Here is a 23,325-nt window from a genome sequence, read left to right as displayed (position 1 = left end):
AGATATTTAGGTCTTTTAAATACACTAAAACACATATCAACAAAACATTTTTCTAATAAAATCTATCTTTAATCATCATTTAAAAAGCATCCTCCCATATCCCTGGTTTTCTAGGTAAACTGAACATACTCATAGAAAGCGTCCTTAAAATTAAGTCTTTAAAAACATTTAAAACAAAATATAATTATTTTAAGTTTGAAATACCTCATCAGTTGAAATGCCAACTGTTCTGTCAAAACACAAGGGCGAACTCTTTGGAAAAAGGATTAATGTAAAAGTAAATTTACATTGGTATATTTGCCAAAAGTAACATGGCACATCTTAACTATCCTTTGAAATGCTGTAGCAAAAGAGCAAACTATTTTATAACAAAAAAAGTTTTAAAGCATCAGTTCTATCATCTTGTACTATCTCAGGTATGAAGAAAGGAACAATAATATTTAATGCTTCTAACAACAGTACCAATTTGTCTGAAGTTTAACTATAATGCAAACAAAAAGCCTGTGCCTATGATATAACTGATGACTAGCTGACATGCAGCGACACTAAAGACTTCAGTTCTTTTAAAAACAATATCCAATCATCAGAATTGCCCCTCATGCTTCACATAAAATGTCCACCTCATAAGAGTATTTTAAAAGAGCAGTGTATAGCTTTACCAATTGCTCTTTCCTGTTTGTGTTTTTTTGTTGTTGTTGATGTTTGGCCACTGTACACAACTCACCTCCAAATACACACTGCATCATCAAGGGAGTTGGGTCAGAGCGACATTGGGACACTCACTCTGCTGTGACCTAATAAGGTGATGGTGCTATACTTCAGACGCAAGGAATAACTTCCATTTTGGTTCAGGCCTTTTAAATCATAAATCACATTATCATTAGAAAATTGCTGTCAAAGTAACTTAACATGTAACAGCAAAATTACAAACAATAAGTTTGATTCTTCACCTGTGTAGCTTTCAAAACTATGCACCTTCACTAAACTTCCAGCCTTAACAGTTGTTTACATAGTGAATTCTTTTCACAACAAACATTGTAAAATAACCCTCCTATATTTGTATTCCATAGAAAAATTCAGTTTTCATATTCACAAATTATGTCACATATTCAGAAATAAGAGGCCATTTGTATATTAGTACCTTCACTTCCAGCTGGTTGAATATAAACTCAATCACAACATCATCTTCAAATCCAAGGATTTCTGTTACTCGTTTTGTTATCCAAGGCTTTATAACCTCCAAATTTACTTTGCTCATGTCCACCTAATAAAACATGCAAACAACTATTGAGTCCAACTTTACATCCAAAATTTCTTTTAGCTTATGAAATCCTCCTTTATTCTAAGACCTGTAGGTCGAACCCAGAGCCTCTGCACTAGACATCAGCCTCTCCCTCATCATTAATTGAGACAGGGTCTCATAAACTGCTAAATTACCCAGGCTAAGCCAGGCATGGTGGCTCACACCAGTAATCCCAGCACTTGGGAGGCTGAGGCAGGAGGATCATTTCAAGTTCAAGACCAGCCTGGGCTACAAAGTGAGCTCAAGGCCAGCCTGAACTGCATAGCAAGACCCTGTCTCAAAAAGACATAAATAGCCCAGGCTGACCTCAAACTTTCAGGGATTCTCCTGCCTCAGCCTCAAGAGCAATTCGATTACAGGTGTGCAGCAACATGCATGATTTACACCATCTTTTCATTTGTTATGGTAACCTACCCCTCTTACTTGGCTATTTTCTATGTATGATGGTAAAAATGTGGCAAATGTCCTATTAGGAATGTTTTTCTCATTGCTCAGATTACTATGTTATCTCCAGAAAACTCTCCAAATGTATGAATCACTTATGCTATAGCCATGGGCGGTAGCATATGCCTATAATCCCAGCCCTAAGGAGGCAGAAGCAGGAGGATCACTGAGAGAGTTTGAGGCCAGCCTGGGCTATAAAATTAGTTCCAGGCCAGCCTGAACAGCAGAGTAAAATCCTGTCAAGAAGAAAAAAGCTAAAGTCTTAGGCAGAAAATTACCTTTTTTTCTAGGCATTCTGCAAATTTCAGCTGCTTCAGTAATTTCTTCTGCTTGTTGCTGAACCGATTATCCTGTTCTGCACTTGTTCCCTATAGGAAGAGAAATACAACATCAGAAGGGTTCTAAGTTAAATTCTTACCTTTTATCAGCTGATGACCTCTATAGTAAAAATAGGGTAAAGTATTCTAGTAAATTGTTAACATAACTAATGTAAACAGAAACACTACAACTAACAATGACAGATGTGAAACATAAACCCTTTCCCAATGCAGCAGACATTTTAAAAACTTGGTATTTTAATATTACAAAATATATGCTTATCACAAGCCAAACACAACATATGCTGCATGAAACACCTTCACTTCACCATAATCAATGTTAAGTTTGATTTGCAGCCTTTCATATCTTTTCTGCGCTAACAGAAATGTGAGGTTTTTCAGTGTAAGTGGGAATGTACTTAAGTATTTGATGTTTTACTCTCTTCTCAAAACCAATAGCAACCAAGCTTCAGATTTACTGTGGTAATATATATTAGCAGAGAGAAAAACAAAAAACAATACCCTGGGACCATGTTGTTAGTTTTCAACAACTTTAAAAGAATCTGAAATGCCCAGATACAGGTTTTACTAAACTCAATTTCAATGACTATCTTAGCAAAATAAAGGCTTAAAAATAGATTAATGCCTGCTTTAGCAACACATACTAAAAAAGACCTTCAAGTGATCACTAATTAATTTTTGTTTTATCATTCCCACTGACCCCATTAAACACAGACATAAATAACTGTGTGATTTGAATTCTACTGACTGGTTCACTAAGTCCGCCACAGTCCTTTGGAAGCGATCAAAAAAATTTGGTTTAGAAACCTAAGGAACCTGAATGAGAGCCTTCACCCCACAATTTAGCCTTAAATTCCCAGAACAAGTTACCTAACCTTCCTGAAGGTGTTTCCTTACTTGCTAAAACGGGGCTAATAAAAAAGGAAACAAAACCAAAAATGGGTAAATAACAAAAGATTAGGGTAATGAAACAACTGTCAATGTCAATTACACTGCTTGGATTGCTTATACAAAGTTACTCACAAACATGTTGCAATGTCATACTGTACTCTATAAATATCTACAATTACTATGACAATTAAAAATTAAAATAGTATAATGAAATCTATCCTGTAGGGCTGCATACATCAGAAATGAAATGCCAAATACTTGAATTGTGGCAGTGGTTCAGAAAATGGAAGTTCTTTGGGAGACGGTCTCACTATATATATAGTCCAAGGTGTTCTTCAATTCAGTATGTATAGCCCAAGCTGTCCTCAAACTTGCAGTGATCCTCCTGCCTCAGCCTCCCAAGTGCTGGGATTACAGGCGTCCACCACTGTGGCAGGTTGAAAAATTTCATTTCTAATATGAAATATTCAGTTTATAATTTGATTTGCAATGTACTAGATAACAGTTCTATAATCTTTCAATTCAGATAATTTAATTCAGTTAATTTCTTTCTCATAAGGGAAGGGCATGGTGAGTTACCCAGTGAGTTCAAAGGCAGCCTATTCAGACCTTTTCTCAAGAACCTAAATAAATAAATAAACTAATGCAGGCAGTAGGAAAAAAACTTTCAAAAGCTAGCTTAAAATTTTTTTTATCAAGCACCTCACTCCTTTACTAGGATCTCATTTCCACTAGAAACAGGTGACCTAGCCCCCTCCCCAAATTTCTACCTCTTTCAAGGTACTACTTTTGCATCACAGGAAAAAAATGAATATTCACAAAATGCCTCCACATAAATTATTAAAAGGGGCAGTTCATCAGCAGTATGAAAATACATGTTCACTTCAAACTGTTATTCTGTAAATAATCATCTTACTGTTTGCAGGATCTAGTAAGTCAAATAAGTGTCATAGGTCAAAAGTGTGAAATAACACCCAACTTTTGATGAGAAACATATTTAAAAGCCATTTAAAGAACTTAAGGTCAGGCAAGGCAGCCCTTGTCTGTAGTGCTAGCTAGCAGTTGGGAGGCTGAGGCAAGAGAATCATCGAGTTTGAATAGCCTGGGCTACATAATGAAGGCCAGCCTGAATTACATGGTGGGACGCTGTCTCGAAAAATCAAGCATATACACACAAAACCCAAACCCCTTCAATGCCAGTATTCGAGTGTCGAGACATATCTTTATTGAAATTGTGGCCTTTCCCCCACTTTTTTCTAAAAAAAAAAAAAAAAAAAAGCAAAAATAAACACCAAAAAACCCCAGGGTGGGGTGGCGTGGAGGCGGCCCACAACTGTTGGGAAGCTGAGGCAGGAGGATCGCTGTGAGATCGAGGCCACCCTGTACCACATAGTATGACGCTGTCTCAAAACAAACCAACAAACCAAAATAACTCACAAATCAAAAAACCAACCTACTAAAAACAGAAAACAGCAAATTTTCCAAAGTGATAAAAATCCACCTTACTACACAAAGAGGAGATTCTGGTTAATCTAAGTGGCCTCTAGGTGGTTCTATTTTGCCTTAACATTTCTTTGAAAATTAAAGCGATTATTAGTATTCCACTTTAGTTCTGTTAAGTGTTCCTTCTCACTCCTGTGAATCCTGACCTGGAGCTAATTTCCAACAGGAGTGGCATACAGTTCCCAGTACCAGTCTGGTAAGTGATAAAATCTAGACCCCTAAGTTCAACTACCCCCAAGGTACCTTCTTCCCCTGCCGCAGCGCCTGTGGAAAAGTAACCTTTCCGCCAGCGGACTTCGAGTACAATATGGGGGGGGGGATATAGTGAAGGGCGGGAAAATTGGTACACCCCGTAACCTGCCTCCGCACACAGATACTTGTCGTGGCACCGTCTGCCCTCCGCCTCCCACGCAAACGTCTCAACTCCGATTTATCTGCCTTTCCCTGCCGGAAGGGATATCAAATTGGGCGGGAGCTCTCGAGAACTCTGACCCGGCGCCTTTGCTGAGGCGCAAGACCAAGAGGAAGGACGTGGGAGGAGGCACCCGCTTGCTAGAAGAAGCCGCTAAAAACCCCTCGCCCCGTGCCCCTCGCCTAAAGGCGCTCCCCTGGAGTATACCCCCAAACGCTACTCTACTTGCCCGCCCGCCGCCAGTCCCCTCTGGCTTCCCTCCGTCCTCCCCTTAAAGACTTCCTCCTCCAGACTCGACTAGGCCCGAGGACCCCGCGGAAGGCGCGACGCTAGACCTACAGGCCGGGCCAGGCGCGCAGCGAGGAAATGCCCTGGCCCATTCCCGCCGCCATTTTCCGGCCATCGCCGCCGCGTAGGGGGGACGATCCCGGAGGAGGAGACTGCGCAGAGGCGCACCGGTCTCCGTAGCGCAAGGGAAAGCGTCGCCGGCCTCGAGGATCCTTAAGATCAACGAGACCTCCCTGCGCGGGCCACTCTGCCCCGAGTTTAGGCTTTTTACCTGGCGTTACCTAGAAGCCCCTCACCTTTCCCCAGATCCCTGTGCTTCTACTTACGCGGAAGAATCCCGCGTCCATCTTGCTGCCTCGCTCGGAGATCGCTCCCTATCCCAGAGTGCACCGCGGTGCCGCGACGGAGGGCGGGACCGACGAAGGGGAGCGGAGCGCCAGGACGCAGCGCGCGCCGCTACTCCCGTCCCTCGCAACCAACACGAAATCGCGCCTGCTCAGTGCGCAGAAGGTCAACTACGCCTGCGCACGCGAGTCAAGGGGACGGGCTTCTACCGGTCCAGAGCCTCCCCAGTAGCCAATGGGGTCGTGAAACCCGGCGACCTCTACCAATGGGAGCAGGAGAGAGAATCGTATGGTTTCCTCCCTTCCGCCCCCGCGAATCCTTTTGTGGCGCGTGACCAGTCCTGTTCAAGCAAAGTAGCATGACCCGTCTTTCGATCCGTAATTGGGGAGGCCTCCGGCTCTTAGGGTTCCATCGAACGGTGGAAGAGAAAAAGTTACCTCAGAGTGACACTGGTGAAGTGGCCCGTCAATTAGCGAGAAGCCTGCGGCCTCTCCTGTCATTGTAAAAGCTGTGGTTGGGTTTTATGAATTATATCAGTTATCGTAGTTGAGGTATGTGGTGAAATTTGCATTCTAGCCCAAATTGCTCGGCTTTTGGAAGAAGCTGGAAGTTAGATGCGTTTGTCGCAATCGCGCCGAAAGGCCGGAAGCCTCCGAGAGCTGTGGTTGCGGTGGGGCAGGGCCTCGCCTGCTCAGACTTGTTTCCTGGACTTCAGGCTTCTTAGGAAGCTGCGGGGTTGACGTTTCCACGTGGACGCCTGATAAGACATCACAGCTTAACATGCCTAGACTCGGCTCCTCAGTCTTCGCTCAGATCCCCCAAAACAAAGCAAAGCCAAGAAGAAGAAAGACCTGCGCCTCCCAAAGGCTTCCCTGTTTTAGTCACTGCAGCATCTGTCCTTCTGTTTAGGACAGTACCCTTGCATCATTCTTGACATCCCACTTCCAAACCGCCAAGAAACCTACAATGTCGTCATGGTGCAAGGCACTGCATCTTTTTGGCCAAACTGGTGCCCCAGCCTTGTAGCTAGTCTTCCTGTTTCTGCCCCGGTCGCTCAGCACCTGATCATTTGTCACTGAGCATGTCAGAATCTTCTGACGCTCTTCTGCTGAAAACTCGAATGGCCTCTGATTTTAATCAGAGCAAATTCAAAGTCACCTGTTCTCTGACCTCTAATACCAAGTTTGCCCGAATTCCCTAAACTTGTTTCAAGGCTTTTGTTGTGGATATAACTTCTGCCCAGAATGGCCTGTCCCTGGGTATCTTGGTAACCTTGTTTTGCACAGCCTTTGTTGCTGGGGAAGGCCTCTTGACTTTCCCATTGGAAATTGATCACACGTCCTCTCTACATCTGAGTGTCCCTTTTTCGACTTTTTACCCCATATTGTCTGTCACCTTCTAGTGTGTGTTTAACCTATTTTTAATGTTTATCGTCTTTCCCCACACTAGTAAGTTCTCTCAAATCAGGGTGTGTGTGTGTGTGTGTGTGTGTGTGTGTGTGTGTTAAATACTAATGTGTTTGTAGAATTGAAACAGTGGCTATAGTCCAAACCCAAAAATTTATTGAAGGAATGAAAGTTTTGTCAGCTGGTCAAAGAAAAGGAATTGAGTGACCTCTTTAGAACAAACCATGTGACCAAATGAGAGTGTAAAACCACAGTGCCTCACCGCCCTGGCTCTTCATGGCTCTGATTAGCCTGTTTTACTTTGTTTCACTGTCCTTGTCCTTTTGTTGCCAAGTTTATTAATACCTTCCTCTTGATTTTGGCATTGACCCTTTTTCTCTTCCTTCACAAAAGTGACTTACCTGCCTTTATCTTGATTTCATTTACTGTTCATATCCCAAACCTCTGTATTCTAGGCACAGGCCCACCCCAGACCTATATTTTCAACTTTGTGCTATTATATTTGCTTAGATGTCCTGTAGGGACCTCAGACTCAGTGTGTCTCAAAATGAATCCACTTTCATATGCTTCAACTTTTTGTTTTTCATTCTTAATGAACAAGGCAGCTTTTCTCTTCATACCCAACCACCCAAGTCTTGCCTATTCTCTTAATAGGTAATAGCTTGTGAATTAAATTTTTTTTATCCCTCCTTGTCTCTTTAATTTTGGCCATTTGGATTGTTGTCTGGATTTCTAAATTATTTCTCCTCCTTTTTTGGGGTGATGGGGTGACGGAAAGGTCTAGATATTTGAAACAAACTATTAATCATGACTTCTGCCTTCAGGGTTGATATCTCACCCTATATCCACGTTTCCTTTCTAAGATAATTATCTTTTTATAATTGTTTTTTGAGACTAGATCTCGCTATTTAGTTCAGGGTGGCCTGTAACTCGCTGAGCAGCTCAGGCTGGCCTGGAATCCTTTTGGTCTTTCTGCCCCAACTTCCCAAACGATGGGATTATGGGTTTATGGGCGTGCACTGTCACACCTGGCAAAGATGATTGTTTTGAACCTGTCACTCCTCAATTTAAAGCCTTTTACTGATTTCCCAACTATTATCCTCCAGGTAAAGCCCAAATTTATTACTGTGACCTGCAAAGCCCTTTCTGATTTGACTACTCCTCCCTTTTCCACATTTCAGGAGCCTGCAGCCATACTGAATTACAGACACTTATCCATATACAGGTTAGGTCTGCAATGGCAGTTTCTTGGTTTGTGTGTTTTTGAACCTGCAGTGACTAAGAAGTAACTCACAAATGTCCCTTCAGATAAGGTTTTTCTGACCAGTTTTCCAAAAAATAGACAGCTGGTGTAATCCCAGCACTTGGGAGGCTGAGGCAGGAAGATCACTGTGACTGAGGCCATCTCAACTATATAGGGGAACCCTGCCTTAGAAAAAAGAGAAGTGTAAGGCTCAGCCCACAAAGGCTTTTCTACTAATGAGGGAATCTGTTTCTTGAATTGTTACAACCAACTGATTCCATTACCAACAGCCTACACTGGAAAATCTGAGACAAATGAACCACCTCTCTGATGAACTCTGTAGGTGTGGAAAGTTAGTTGGCAGTAGAGATTTTTTTTTTCAGGCAGTGTCTGGCTTTGTAGTGTACACTGGCTTTGAACTCACTGTGTATCCCAGGCTGACCTCGAACTTGCAGCCATCCTCCTGCCTTAGCTGGCTGGCAGTAAAGATTTTTGTAGAAAAAAGTTCCTCATTTTGATTTTTTTTGTTTTTTTGGTCTTTTTGACAGAGGATCTCACTGTGCAGTTCAGGCTGATCTTGAACTAACTTGTAGTTTAGGCTGATCTCAAACTCGCAATGATAGTCCTGCCTCAGCCTCCCAAGTGCTGGGATTACAGGCCTGCGTTGTCATGCCTGGCTTTTTCTTATTTTGATGTTGTGATGATCAAAATAGGTCTTAAAACTAAGACGCTATCCCCAGTGAAACCACCAGTGTTTTCATAGGCTTGGTCTTTTTAAATGTCAAAATCAATTGGGCGTGGTAGTGCATGCCTGCAATCCCAGCACTTGAGAGGCTGGGGCAGGAGGATCAGTGTCAATTTGAGGCCAGCCTGAATTGCATAGTAAAACCCTGTCTCAAAAAGACACACACGCACACACTAAATAAGTAAAAAAAAATTTAAAAGGAAACACTCTTTAAAATCTCAAAAACTAAACTAAACTAAACCACATTTCAGGAGTCTGACACCTACCTAGTGAACTGTAGACTAATCCAAAAACAGAGATGAAAATAACTGATGGGTAGAAAGAAACATACATTTTTCCCTGGAGAATGTCTTTGAGCACATTGGTAAGCGTATTTGCTATCACTGTGTAACAGATTACCGAGTGTGTGTGTGTGTGTGTGTGTGTGTGTAGCACCATCACATCCAGCTTGACTGAGCTATTTTTAAAGCATTAGCTGGATGCTTGTTAATTCTAGCATTGGAGGAGCTAAGGCAGGAGGAGATCACTGCAAGATCAAAGCTAGCGTGGTCTACATAGTGAGTTCAAAGCCAGTCCGGACAATGTAGTGAGACCATGTCTCGAAAAACAAAACAAAACACCTATCATCACGCTGTTTCTTTGCATTAGGAATCTAGGATTGTTTCAGAGAGGTAGTTATGGCTCAGCATCTCTGAAAAGGATGCAGTTGAGATTTAGTCAACTGGATTTAGCTTACATGCTTCCAAGAGGCCCACTCTCACCGCTGTTGGCAGTGTAGCGGGACATGAGCGCTAGCAGAGGATGTCATGGGTGGGTAGGGACTCTGAGAGGCTAGTCACACAGTAAGGTTTTTTTCCTATTTTTTTTTTTGTCTTTTTCATTTTTATCGGTACCAGGGATCAAACTCACGACCACACACTTGCAAGGCAGGCGCTTATGCCGCTGAGCTAAATCCCCAGCCCCTACACAATAAGTTTTTGTAAGTTGAAATGTCTAAGTACAGCTGCTTTCTATGGTTCTAGATTTAGAGCGGCTTCTCTCAGGCTCTTTGTGTAGTTCTGTTGGACTGAAGCCACTGTTTCTTCTCAGCCTTTTTCCTTTCCCAACTTGTCGGTTTATCTTTAACCTTTTTATTTATTTTTGAGATAGGGTCTCATATGTAGTTCAGAATGATCTTCAACTAATTATGTAGTCCAAGCTAGCCAAACCTCCTGCCTTGGCCTCCTGAGTGCTGGGCCTACAGCCATGTGCTAGCAAGGTTTGGCCTTGCTAGTTACCTTTAACTTTTAAAGGTCAGTTTTAATTCTCCCTTTAGGATTTACTATAGATATGGTCTCCACCAGGAATCATTTTGCTTAGTAATGCTCAGTACTTCCTGGCTGATTAATAATTAAACAATTACTGAGTGTTCCAAAAATCTTAGACTGGTGCTTAGGGTGTTGCTCACTGATAGAGCCTGAACCTAGCAAGGCCATAGGTTTGGGTGGCTCAGTCCTCAGCACCAAAATTAAATAAATAAGTAGAAATCCCTGGGTCTAGATGACTTCAAAAAGGATTCTATATTTCACTTATGCTTTTACCTATTTTCCATCGTTTTTTTTTTTGTTTTTTTTTTTTTGTTTTTTGAGACAGGGCCTCTCTGTGTAGCCCAGACGGTCCTCAAACTTGTGTCAATCTTCCTGCCTCAGCCTCCCAAGGGCTAAGGTATAGACATGCGCCACACCCAGCTTTCACTGTATTATAATCATGTATCTCATAAGATAAACGTGTGTGTGTGTGTGTATATGTGTGTGTGTGTGTGTGTGTGTGTGTGTGTCTGGGGATTAAATACAGAGCCTTATAGGTGATGCAAATGCTTTTATCACCTGTCTATACCCCAACCCCTTATTATTTTATTTTGAAACAGTCTCACTCAGTTGCCCAAGTTGGATTGGAATTTGCAATCCTCCTGCCTCTGCCTACTGAATAACTGGTGTTACAGGTGTGCACCATTGTACTAGACTCCATAAGATAAACTCTGAATACAGGAACTGATGGGTGCATCAGGCCCATTGTGGTGCCTGCCCAACATGGCGCTGGACTCTAAAAGGGCTGTTTCAATACTGATTTCTGTGTTCTTCCAAGCCCTCTTTGACCTCCCAATCAGCTGTCAATACATCATCCTGCCCACCCCTTCAACACCCAACCCCTTATCAAACCTAATAAAAGCCCGGCAGCTTGCCTATCTCGGAGGGATTTTGCACTCTTTGACAGCTCTCCTGTGCCTGTGATAAAGACCTTTTTCCTTTTCTGCCTTTCTTTTTCTACCATGCCAAAAAACCCTAACAGGGACCATGTCTTTGTGCTCTTTATTCTTAGTACCCAAACCAGAGTTTAGCACACTTTTTGGCCAGTGCACAATAGTTGAATTAGAAACAATATTGTATCAAGCTGAATATCTTCATCCTAGAACAAACCTTTGGGTTACAAGAATAAACTTTTGTCAAGGAAGTATGAAATTTAACAGTAAGAAAATTTTTTTAAACTGTAACTTTTGCTGGGGATTTAGCTCAGGGGCAAAAATACCTGCCTGGCAAGTGTGAGGTTATGAGTTCAATCCCTGGTACCAAAAAAGAAAAAGAAAAAAAAGATGTTTACATCAAAAGTGTAACTTTCACAATAGATATAATTATACTAATGAAGTAGACCCATTTAATCACAACTAATTTTGCAAGAGTTTATTAGCCAGGCATGGTGGATAAGGTTTAGGGATGTAGTGGTACTTGTCTTGGTTATTTTTTTCTCCTTGCTGAGACAAAATACCTGACACCCATAAGTAAGACAGGAATTTTGCTCACAGTTTGTGGAGGTTTCTCTCCCTAATCAGCTGGCTCCAAGGCAGGGTAGCGTGGCACAGGGGCAATACTTCTTTTTTTTTTTTGTCTTTTTCCTTTTTATCGGTACCAGGGATCGAACTCACGACTGCCTGCTTACAAGGCAGGCGCTTATGCCACTGAGCTAAATCCCCAGCCCCTGGGGCAATACTTCTTCATAGCAGAAAGCAGCAGAAGCAGCAAGAGTGAAAAAATAGGGGGAGAGCAAGCCTCTTTTCCTCCCTTACACTGTAAGCAGGCTACCCACTATGGTGCGTGCAGCACTCACACCATCTCCCTCTCCACCTCTTGCACAAGGTGAGGATGTTTAGGAAGTGAGGACCCTGGCTCCTTGGTGAGTCACTTAGTTAAACTTCTTAAGTTGACACAATGTATGAACCATTACAGGACCTATTGTCAGTTGGCTCCTCGTGATATAGCAAGTAGCAAAAATGATGAGAACAAAATAAGTTGTTTTGGCTGAAAAGGTAGGGGTCACAAAGGCAATCAACCCCACAAGGTCAACCTTTGTACAGAGGAGCAAATATAGGAAGAGAACCAGAGGACATTTTCATGTCAAAGTGCTTCGGGTACCAAATTCAAGTTTCAAAGCAGTACAGTGCCAAGAATATGACTGTATTTATGGGATAAAGAAGCATGGTGATTTTTTAAACAGTAGCGAAGTTTCATAAAAAGTAGGAAAAGAAACAGGTTTTATAGACTGAGTTTGGGTCAAGTAGAAAAATATTCCCTACAGTTAAGGGCAGGCCATCCAAGCAAGAGAGAACATAGTGGCCAGAAGCAGGGTGATTTAAGGCATGAGAAAAGTTGACTGGCAGTAAGATAATCAGTAGCCTATGCAGGCAGCCTCATGGCTCCTCAGAGGGTGTGCAGGCAGAAGATGGCGGTGCTGGTGTGTGCTCAGAGAGGGTTTTCAGTTTCTTGACATCAAAGAGGTCATTCATCTGACACCTGCACAGGCCTGAGTGAAGAGTCAATTGTTTCAACAAAAGTGCCCTTCAGGTCTAAGAAAACTAACAGACAACTTATAAGTCATGACCCACAAAAAGCTGGTGGAAGACTGGAAATACATGGCTGAGCTGCGTGACCTCCAAAATGAGTGCCTTTTAAAGTTAACTGAAAAAAAAATAAAGTTAACTGAAATCGAATGAAAGAGTCAGGTATGTTGGTACATGCCTGTAATTCCCGAGGCTATCTCAAAAATGCAAAAAGAAAAAAAGGTTTTGGGTTTTTGTTTTGTAATAGAATCTTATTGTAGCCCAGACTAGCCTTGAGCTCCTCAGTCTTCTAAATGCTACAGAGTGTGCCTCCATTCCCAACTTCATTTGCCTTATTTATTTAAAAAAAAACTTTTTTTGAGACAGGGTTCTGCTATGTAATTCAGGCTGGTTTTGAAATCATCACTATGGACCCCAAACTGACCTTGAACTCAAAGCAATCCTCCTGCCTCAGCCTCCCAAGTGCTGGGATTATAGGTGTGTGCCACCACGCTTGGCTAAATAAATGTTTTATGCTTCTTGAATTCCTTGTGGCATTCTCCATAGTTACTCCATTGTCAGTGATAAACTCCAAAACATTTGCATTGTTTTTTCTTTTTATAAGTAATCAAATTCACCAATTATAAATTCACTTTATGGGCTGGGGATTTAGCTCAGCGGCATAAGCACCTGCCTTGCAAGCAGGCGGTTGTGAGTTCGATCCCTGGTACCAATAAAAATGAAAAAGACAAAAAAAGAAAAAAACAATAAATTCACTTTATAATTATATAAAGGCCAGAAATCTTTTTTTTTTTTTTTTGTACTGGGAATTGAACTCAGGACCTTGTGTTTGCCAGGCAGCCACTGAGCTATATATCCCCAATCCCTCAGAAATCTTTTGAAAATATGGAAAATAAAATCTTAGTTATATTTGTCACTAACATATAAAGTTATCACTCTATAAGAAGATTTCTAGTTTTCGCACATATAAAAATCAAACTGCTGAGACATGGATGTGGATGGGGTTTTGAATGTGACACTTGTAGGTTTTTAAGGACAGAAATCACTAGATGGCGTTCTTCCCTCTAAGGTCTATGTGCTGATGAAATGGGACTTGCTAGAAATACATAAACTATTACAAGAATCTATAGTTTGGTTAGTTGTTTTTTACTGAGTCCTCACTACTTGGTCATCACAGTGTCCTCAGTGAGAGACAGGAAGGAAGTTTAACAGTCCTCAGAGAGTTTACAGTGTAGCCAGGAGGTGAACAGCTGGAAAGAAACCTGTAATAGTCACTTTTGTGGGCCAGGGATTTAGCTCAGTAGCGTAAGTGCTTGCCTAGCAGGTACAAGGTCATGAGTTTGATACCTGGTACGAAAAAAAAATCAGTTTTGTTTCTTTTCCCATTTATGTTATATTCCACATTGTCTTAACTTTTTTTTTTTTTTTTGGTCTTGCACGGTCTCTCTATGCAGTTCAGGCTGGCCTTGAGCTCACTTTGTAGCCTAGGCTGGTCTTTTTTTTTTGTCTTTTTCCTTTTTATCTGTACCAGGGATCGAACTCACGACTGCCTGCTTGCAAGGCAGGCACTTGTGCCACTGAGCTAATCCCCAGTTGTCTTAACATATTTTTAAAATAAGGCCTTCAAGAACAAGAGTAGTAGGGGCTGGGGATTTAGCTCAGCGGCATAAGTACCTGCCTTGCAAGCAGGCGGTCATGAGTTCGATCCCCGGTACCGGTAAAAATGAAAACGACAAAAAAAAAAAAAAAAAAAAAAAGAACAAGAGTAGTGCTGGTCAGATGGGGTAGAGAAGCCATTATGGGACCACTCTTCCTATCTCTCTTGTCTTTGGCTTTAGATGACAGTGTCTTTCTTTTCTACAGGTCTCATACTCATGGGGAAGGGGTGTGTGTATTATATAAAGCTTTGTATTATTGCTTCAAACACATAATAGCCTCCCGATAATTAGCAGGTTGTTATGAGCTGAATCCTGTCCCACACACCCTCGCTCCCTTATTGAATTCCTTCCTAATCTATAGTAGCTCAAAATGGGACGCTTTTGAAACAGGGACTTCAAAGAAGTAATTAAGTTAAAATGAGATCACCAGGAGGACCCTAGTCCAGTAAAATGAAGCATCCCTATAAATGATATTAGCACACAAATATGTAAGAAGAAAGACCAGGTAAGGACGCAGGAAGGGTTGGCCATAGTGGCAGGCTCACTATGAACTCACTATGTAGCCCAGGCTGGCTTCGAACTCTCAGTGATTCTCCTGCCTCAGCCTCTTGAGTGCTGGGACTCCAGGCATGTGCCACCATGCCCAGTCTTGGATTTCTAGCCTCCTAAATTGTGAGAAAACATATTTCTGATTTTTAGACCACTCAGTCTGTGGTATTTTGTTGGGACAACCGTAGCACACTAATGCATAGACACTATCCCCATTTTACAAATGCATAAAGTGAGGTTCAAAAAGAAATGAGTTACTAAAAAATCACGTATCAGTCAAGCATACAGAACCCACTTGCAGAGTCTGGTCCGTCTGCTTGGGGTTGAAGCCACACCATTACAAATGGCTGGTCACTCATGTCCATGTTAAGCAAATGGCTGGAGGAGGAGATAGAGACAGATTTTTATCCTACTGGTCCATGAACAAACAAGCCTTCCTTAACCTGGCTGGCCAACCAGTCTGTGGCCTAACCCAGGTGAGAAAAACGAAAAACCAGAGAGGCCCAGGTGGATTGAGACCTGGGTGGATTTTTTTTTTTTTTTTTTGTCTTTTTCCTTTTTATCGGTACCAGGGATCAAACCCACGACTGCCTGCTTGCAAGGCAGGCACTTATGCCGCTGAGCTAAATCCCCAGCCCCCTGGGTGGGTTTTTTTCACCTTTAAGCCTACACTTATTCCAGTAGTGATGGTCATAAGTGATCCGTGGTTCAAATCATCTTTGACTTCATTTTATTTTTATTTTTTGTCTTTTTGACACAGGGCTTCACTCTGAAGTTCAGGCTGGTCTTGAACTCACAGTGATCCTCCTGCCTCAGCCTCCTGAGTGGCAGAACTACATGGGTACACCACCACGCCCAGCTAGTCCTCTTCTTCAGAGCAGGAAGTGGGGGTTTTGGCCGGCCTAGGCCCTCTCTGGGAGTGGGCACATTCAGTCCTCTAGTCCTACAGGTCAGGCCCATCAGTCACCTGACACATGGAGCAGACCTTAGGTGGTAGCTTGGTATAAGCACACGTCCAGCTGTTTTCTTCTGGACAGTTCAGGTGTGTGTAAAGCATTGCCAATTGCAGCAGCTCTAAGTTTGGCCTATCTGTCTCTCGGCCTTCTCCTTTCATCCTTATCTAGATCCTAATTGTTGAGCATAGAAACGGCCATGTGCAGCAGCTGGGCCATGCGGGCACTGAGGCATAGCAATGGTGAAGACAAACTGCACATCTCACCACTGTGGTTCAAAGGCCAGGCCAGAATTTGAAGCCTATCTGCAAACCCACCAGGATCTTCTCAACATGGGCCTAAGAGTGTTGTGCATGGGTATCTGCCTGTGACAGTTAACACACATGTCTGCTTGAGTAAGAAACACTCAGCTGAACTGGATCAGCATAGTTCTGAGTGAGGCTTGGCAAGCAGAAGTTTGTGAGTTCAATCCCTGGTACCGAGGGGGGCAAAAAACAGCACACCGGATGTGGTGGTGCAAGCCTGTTATCCCAGCACTCGTTCAGGAGGCTGAGGCAGAGGATTGTCCGAGGCTCCCCAGGCTATGGGGTGAGCTCAAGGCCAAGCCTGAACTGCATAGTGAGATTCTCTCTCAAAAAGACAAAAAGAAAAAAAAAAGCAGCAACAATAAAAATAACTAAAAAAGTACACGAGGAAGAGGAAAAAGAAGCCAATGGACTTTTTTTTTTTTTTTGTCTTTTTCATTTTTATCAGTACCAGGGATCGAACTCACGACTGCCTGCTCGCAAGGCAGGCACTTATGCCGCTGAGCTAAATCCCCAGCCCCAAAGCTGATGGACTTTAATTGCTACAGTGTACAGCTTATGGAACATCTCCATAAACAAGTGCGGAGCTTTTCCTTTTATTCTTTCCAATAAATGTACATTGCGCATTTGGTCGGTCCCCACCATTTACCATTACTGCTTGGTCAGTTTCAGTCTTCATTGCCCCAGAGCAAATACTCAAGAGCCAGCGGGAGTTGTGTGCGCTGGTGGGGAAGACCAAGTGTACGCATGAGGAGCCTTCCTGAGACCTCTCCATACTCTGCAGCCCACACAACTCCTTCAGGCTCAAGCTGGTCTTAAGGATACAGCCTAACAGAGAGGCGGCTGCTATCTGCAGGGTTTTCCCCACGGTGTGTCACGGTGATACAGGGGAATGAAACTCCTGACCTGCTATGTCCGTGAGTTCGTGTTCTCTAAAATCGATGAGTTTTAGGAACAACGGAGGTGAAGAGCAGAATATATTTATTGAGAGAAAGCTTCTGTCTGAAGAGGGACAGAAGGGATCCTGAGCGGGTTGCCAAGGACTCTGTCTTTTCCACAGACTTTTACAGAGTAAAATCATGGGGTGAGGCGGGTTCAAGGTGGGGAAAACTGGGAACTCACAAGGCAGATAGGCATAAGGTGGGACAGAACTATAGTTAGCCAATAAGATTAATAATTCAGGTAAAATTGATTAAATTTGGGACAAATGGGGAAGGGAGTCAAGTGGAAAGAGAGCATTCTTAGAGAGCAGTGACTGTTCCCTGGGCAAGTGGAATGGAGACTCCAGGCTTCCTCAAGATGATAGGGTGTTGGGAGCCGCAGCCCCGAGCCCGGTCGCCTCATTTGGCGGACGTGAGGCCTGTAGTAAAGAGTAAAGCCTGAGGTAGATTACCCCTCCCATCGAGCACGTTAGTTTCCTGCTTACCGCGTAAGCAACCCGCTCAACAATATAGTCTGCCTGGCAACTGATGATGTTAGCCAATCAGCTTGCCTTGCTTACTTTAACATGATTGGACACTGTATCCGTATATATACTGGTGCCACCCCTGGGGGGGAAGAAGAAGCCCGGAAGTAGAAGCCCAGAAAGAGCCGCGGGGAGCGGACCAAAGGAGGCTTCGGCTGGGAGCGATCCCAGGGCAGGCTGTACGGAGAAGAAAAATAAAAGAAAAGGTTGTCCACTGCCAGACTTTGTCGTGTGTCCTTCCTGCCGGCCGGGAGCGGACATCGACAATAGGGAACTAATTAGAATATCAGTCCTTAGGTTATGGATGTATTTGTTTGATCCTTTGTGTTGAGGGCTGGCCCACAGCAGGAGGGTCTATCTCCCCTTGTTGCAATTTATTTGGGCTTCTGCACTGGCTCCATCAAGGACCTAGCCCTGTCTCACTGCCTATAACATTTCTAACTAACTCAGCTGCCTGCAACAATGGGGTTCCATGAAAAGACAGAGATTGGGTCTGAGGTCCTTCAGATGGCATCTCATGCAGAAGTTCAGACCCCAGAAACATCCTTTGTGAGACTCACGTGTACCACCCGCCTAATGTCTCTAGCAAAGCTATACCCATGGCTTCGTATTTTTTTTAGAACTCTCTTAGAGTATTCTGACCCAATAGAGAAGCAGAAGTACAAAACGAACAGGTTTATTGAGTTGAAGATGTGCAAAGGAGCCCGTAACCCAGGGGCTGTGTCCTTTGACTGGATACAGAGGCAGAGGGAGACATGACCTCTGGACTGAATTGGCACATGGGCAGATATTGATGACGTGTGAGGGACCAACCGGAATTCTCTGTGTGTGCAAACAGGAAGGGGAGTCGCAATTAGAGCTGAAGAAGAAGGACGAAGTGGTTCCTGCTTTGGCCTTCCGCCATGTTAGACCACCGCCATAAATGTACAGTAATTTATACTGGAGCTTTACTCTCATATCCTTGGGCTCCAAATAGCTACCTGAATTAACTCCTAAAAGATCAGGGTGGAGTTGACAAACGGTTAGGGTAGAACCTGCTGGAGGGGCTCCATCTGATCCTTTGAGAAATAAGAAACTCTTTTTTTTTTTTCTTTGTGGTACCAGGGATTGAACTCACGATCTTGCGCTTGCCAGGCAGATGTTTATGCAGCTGAGCTAAGTCACCCAGCCGAAGAAATAAGAAACTCTTAAGAGATCAGACGGGCTTCCTTAATTGCCCAGAAGTGGGTAGGTTGTGGAGTTGGGGTGGTATGTCTGTCCAGGCCTGGTGCACCATGTCCAAGGTTTCCTTTAAGATCATGCTGATGTCGGATCCACAGCTGTGTACCAAGTGCCCAGGGTTCTCTGAAAATGTGCCTTTCATGACAGTTTTAAATCTTGCAGCAGAAGAGTTTAAGTTTCCTTCAGCAACAAGTGCAATTATTACCAAGGAATAAGTCCTGCACAGACAGCTGGAAATATTTTTCTACAGCATGGTTCAGAATTGCAAATTCTCCCTAAGATTGTGTTGGAAGTCACTAATCTCTGCTACTGGACACATACAATTACCTCTCAAATTAAAAACTGCCATTTTTCTTTTGGTTGTAGAAACTCCCAACCTGCTAAATGTCTGGTATGATTTCCTGTTCTCTAAAATCAAAGAATGAGTTTTAGGAATAAAGGAATTTAAAAGCAGAATATATTTATTGAGAGAAAGAAAGCCTCTGTCTGAGAGAGACAGAAGGGGACCCAAGTGGGTTTCCAAACACTCTGTCTTTTCTAGGGGCTTTTAGAGCAAAACCTCAAGGGGAGGCAGGTCCAAATTGGAGAGAAATGGAAACTCACAAGGCAGGCAGGAATGAGGTGGGACAGAACTATGGGCAGCCAATAAGATTATGAGTATAATTGCTTGGGTAAGATTGATTAAATCAGGATCCAATGGGAAATGAGTCATGTAGCAAGGGGCAACAGGGCCTTGGCCTGTGGCCAGTTGGATTAGTGGCTTCTTCAGGCTTCCTTGAGGTGATGGATACCTATTTAGAATATCAATCCTTGATATTTAACCTTAGAGTGTGGTTGCACTTGTTTTGCCTTTTGTTTTGAAACTTGGCCTGCAACTGAGGTGTCTACCCCCTCCAAGGTTGCAAGGTATCTGGTCTTCTGCTCTGGCTCCTTTGAGGACCCAGCCCTGTCTGTCTATAATATTTCTATTTGACTCAGCTGCCTGTAACACATTCCCCTCCCTCAAGGTGAGACACACCAGGGAACTAGTCCCAGAAGCATGAGATAAAAGGATAAAAGATTTTAACCCTTCAACAGATGAAAGCCCAAGTGGGAGAGAAGGGATGAGAAGGAGATCAGGGGCCAGGTGTGGTGGTGCACGCCTCTAATCTCAGTATGTAGGAGGCTGAGGCAGGAGGATCCCAGCAAGTTCAAGGCCATTTTGAACTGCATAGTGAGACCCTACCTCAAACAATAAAAACAAACAAAATAAGAAGGGGATCAGGACCCTACTAGGAGAGAGAAAAGGGAAAAAAGAAAGTAAAGCAGTGAACTCCATTAGCTCTTGCTAAAAGTGACTTGCCAATTAGACATTATGGGGTTTCATGGTGCTCATATTGCTGTACGCTAGCAAAAAGAGCTTCATTATGTTTGTGTTAAGCAATGCCTAAGTTATATGACCAAAGTACCTGTAATGCCACCATACTGCTCTGTATGTGTCATTATTTCTGGGTGACCTAATTGATATGTTAATCAATGCTCCCTGCTGTAAAGAATTGTAAATCCGAGCCGAGTGTGGTGGCTCATGCCTGTAATCCCAGCACTTGGGAGGCTGAGGCAGGAGGATCCTTTTGAGTTCAAGACCAGCCTGGGCTACAAAGTGAGCTCAAGGCCAGCCTGAACTGTCTCAAAAAGACAAAAAAAAAAAAAAAAAAAAGAATTGCAAATCCCTGGGAACCTGACCTAGTTGATATGTTAACCACTGCTGCCCTCTACAAATAACAGATGTTAGCTAAAACTGAGTGCTAAAATAGGTTGACAAAAGATTGTTAATTCCTGCTAGACTTCTCTGTGCTCTGCAAAGGGAAACAAAGGTCTTCCTCATTCCTTAGCAGATTTCCTGATCCGTGCCCATAACCCCTTACTTTGTAAACTGTGCTTTCTACAAAAAGTCTGGAAAGTTTTGAGGGAGACACACAGCTTTTGCAAACTCCAACTGCACTGTGTCGCTGGAACCAGGATAAAATAAATCAGTGCTGTTTTTTAAAAAACATGTTTTGCCCCATTTTTGGACTCTGGGAGGTTCGTTTGTGGATTACAAGATTTGGGGGCTCGTCTGGGAGTACTGGGGGATCCCTCCCATTATTTTGTCACCGATCAATCAGCTAAACATCTGTAAGTATTTGTTTTTTGTTGTTGTTGCCTGTTTGTAATCTGAGTGCACATTTGTAACTGCAGATAGAATGAGACAACTTCCGGGGCTTTTTTGCCCTTTTGTAATTTAGAGCTTTGGGGACCATTCATAACTTTGGGCTTTGGCCCATTTGCCTGTTTATAATTTGGATGCACACAGTGACAGCAGATGAGCTAGTGCTCCTTCTGCACTGGATTCTGGGGGCTCTTACCCGTTTGTAATGTGTGTGGCCTAGGCCCGTGTGGGGGGCCTAGGCCCATGTGTGTGTGTGTGTGTGTGTGTGGCGTTGGGGCCTGTTTGTGTTTTGGGGCTCATTTTTGCCCATTTGTCTTGGTGTTTAGTGTTTTTTGTACTTTGGGGTTATCTACCTGTTTGAATCTGTTACTAACTTTTTTTTTTTTTTTTGACCATTTGAATTTGTTAAATTTGTTACTAGGGCCTGTGGGTTTAGCTCAGCAGCATAAGCGCTTGCCTGGCAAGTGTGAGGTCATGAGTTCAATCCCTGCTACCAATAAAAAAAGTTTTGTTACTAATTTAGGGGCTCCTTGCCCATTTCTGTTGCAGCATCCATGTGGCTTATTAGACTCAAGGTTCATAATAAAAATTATTTCCCTTTTAGCTTGCTAAACTATGGACAAAAAAACTTTCGTTTGTGTCTTTAATGTTGGTCTTTGAAAGGGTTTTGGCCCAGACAGGACACTGTAGCCAGGAAAGCCTCAACCGGAAGCAGGAAGCCCCTATTTCCCCCACCCCCTAGGAATTTACCTGTGACACCATCTTCCCGCCCCTGGGAATTTACCTATGGCGCCAAACCTAGGACCAATGGGCTACCTGTGCATCCCTAATGCCTGCCTTAGGTTCCACCCCAAACCGAGGCTACTTACATACCCCCACGCCACATGCCCACCAGAGAGATGGCCGGATGCCAGTGGTGGTGGGGGTACCGGTCATCTCTCTCCGTGTTCTCAGAATAAAGCCCACTTTTTGTTTTATACTTCTCATCTTTTGGAAATACTTTTCGTCTTTTGGAAATAATCCTATCAGTCTTGTCTTTTGTGGTGCCTTGTTTAATGTTTTAGTCCTTGATTACTTGCAACCTTGGCATGTCTTTAAAAAGTTTTTTTCTTTCTGGTTAAAATGTGAATATATGTGCACATATATACATATACATACATATATATATAATATATTTCTGGTTTTTGAAAATCATATAAACTTTACCAAGTAAAAACAGGTCATACTGTAATTGAGCCAATTAAAAAAGTTACAGTTTTTAAAATGTAGCATTTTAATGTGGTGAAAAGGTATGAAATTATTAAATATGTTTTAGACTACGAAAAGAAAATCTTCAAGGATTTTGTTAAAAGTTTTAATGTTGTCTAAAGAAAGAGAAAAAGTAATTGATTGGTAAAGTAAAAAAAAGTGGTTTGTCTTAGAGCAAAAATGTAAAAGAAAAAATGCTTTCTGTGGCATGGCTATTGTTGGGGGCTCTTAGCCAGCTTTATGTGGCAAATCAAGAGCAAAGAGCCCAACAGGATAATTTGCAATACTGTGAGTTTGCGGGGAGGGGAATTTCCAGGAATGCTATAGATTATAAAGACAGAGTAGAGATTTTGATTACTGGAAAAAAAAAAGAGAAAAAGGAACAATTGGCTTGTACTGGAAAAAGCCAATCTAAATTAAAAAAAAAAACTATTGTGCCTAATGTGATTGGAGATTATAGAGATAAAATACAAGTTCTTGCGTGTGCTGTGGACATCTGGGAGATTATGAGGCACAAATAATTTTGTTACCTATGAAAAAGCCCTTTTTGTTAAGTATATAATTTCAGTAAAACAATGGCCTGCCACCTGGTACCTTGGGGCAAAAAAAAAGCAGTGTGCCATCCAGATAAAACCTGCCCTCTGATCCAGAATGCCAGAACCCTGTTTTCCTTTTGTCCCACCCCAGTCGGACGACCAGAGGTAAGGAGGTTCCGATCAGTATCGCCAGTTGTTCTTGGTAGCCATTAGGGCACTCCAGAAAACCCACCAATGTGCCCAAGATAGCAGAGGTGAGGCAATTGGCTAATAAGTCTCCCTCGGGGTTTTCTGAAAAGATTGCAAAAGGCCTATCACATTTATACACCGGTAGCACCTAAAAATGCAAGGGCCATTAATATTGCCTTTGTAACCCAGTTGGCCCCTCATATTAAGCAAAAATTGCAAAAGCT

The 23,325-nt window shown here is 42.8% G+C and overlaps 1 protein-coding gene and 1 pseudogene across 16 annotated transcripts in view; one reads left to right on the top strand and one right to left on the bottom strand.

Moving 5' to 3' along the window:
* Srrm1 (serine and arginine repetitive matrix 1) overlaps positions 1-5,661 on the bottom strand; it is a 30,933-nt gene extending 25,272 nt beyond the window's left edge. For 14 of the 16 annotated variants that reach the window (XM_063235771.1, XM_063235775.1, XM_063235779.1 and 11 more), the window contains exons 1-3: positions 5,506-5,661; positions 2,026-2,115; positions 1,142-1,264 (exon numbers count right to left, since the gene is read on the bottom strand). In XM_063235771.1, the coding sequence (XP_063091841.1) occupies positions 1,142-1,264; positions 2,026-2,115; positions 5,506-5,526 (234 nt within the window). In that variant the 5' untranslated portion in view covers positions 5,527-5,661. Of the gene's footprint in view, positions 1-724; positions 855-1,141; positions 1,271-2,025; positions 2,116-5,230; positions 5,304-5,505 lie in introns of those variants that run through there. The other 2 variants (XM_063235784.1, XM_063235785.1) reach the window with 2 other exon arrangements.
* A 13,332-nt stretch (positions 5,662-18,993) lies between these two features.
* LOC106027951 (ubiquitin-fold modifier 1-like) lies at positions 18,994-23,081 on the top strand (annotated as a pseudogene).
* The last annotated feature ends 244 nt before the right edge of the window (positions 23,082-23,325 follow it).

This window comes from Cavia porcellus, unplaced genomic scaffold (genome assembly GCF_034190915.1).
Source record: "Cavia porcellus strain 051 isolate PalLab524CR breed Dunkin Hartley unplaced genomic scaffold, mCavPor4.1 scaffold_25, whole genome shotgun sequence".
Taxonomy (NCBI): Eukaryota; Metazoa; Chordata; class Mammalia; order Rodentia; family Caviidae; genus Cavia; species Cavia porcellus.
This window is presented reverse-complemented; position numbering and strand designations above follow the sequence as displayed.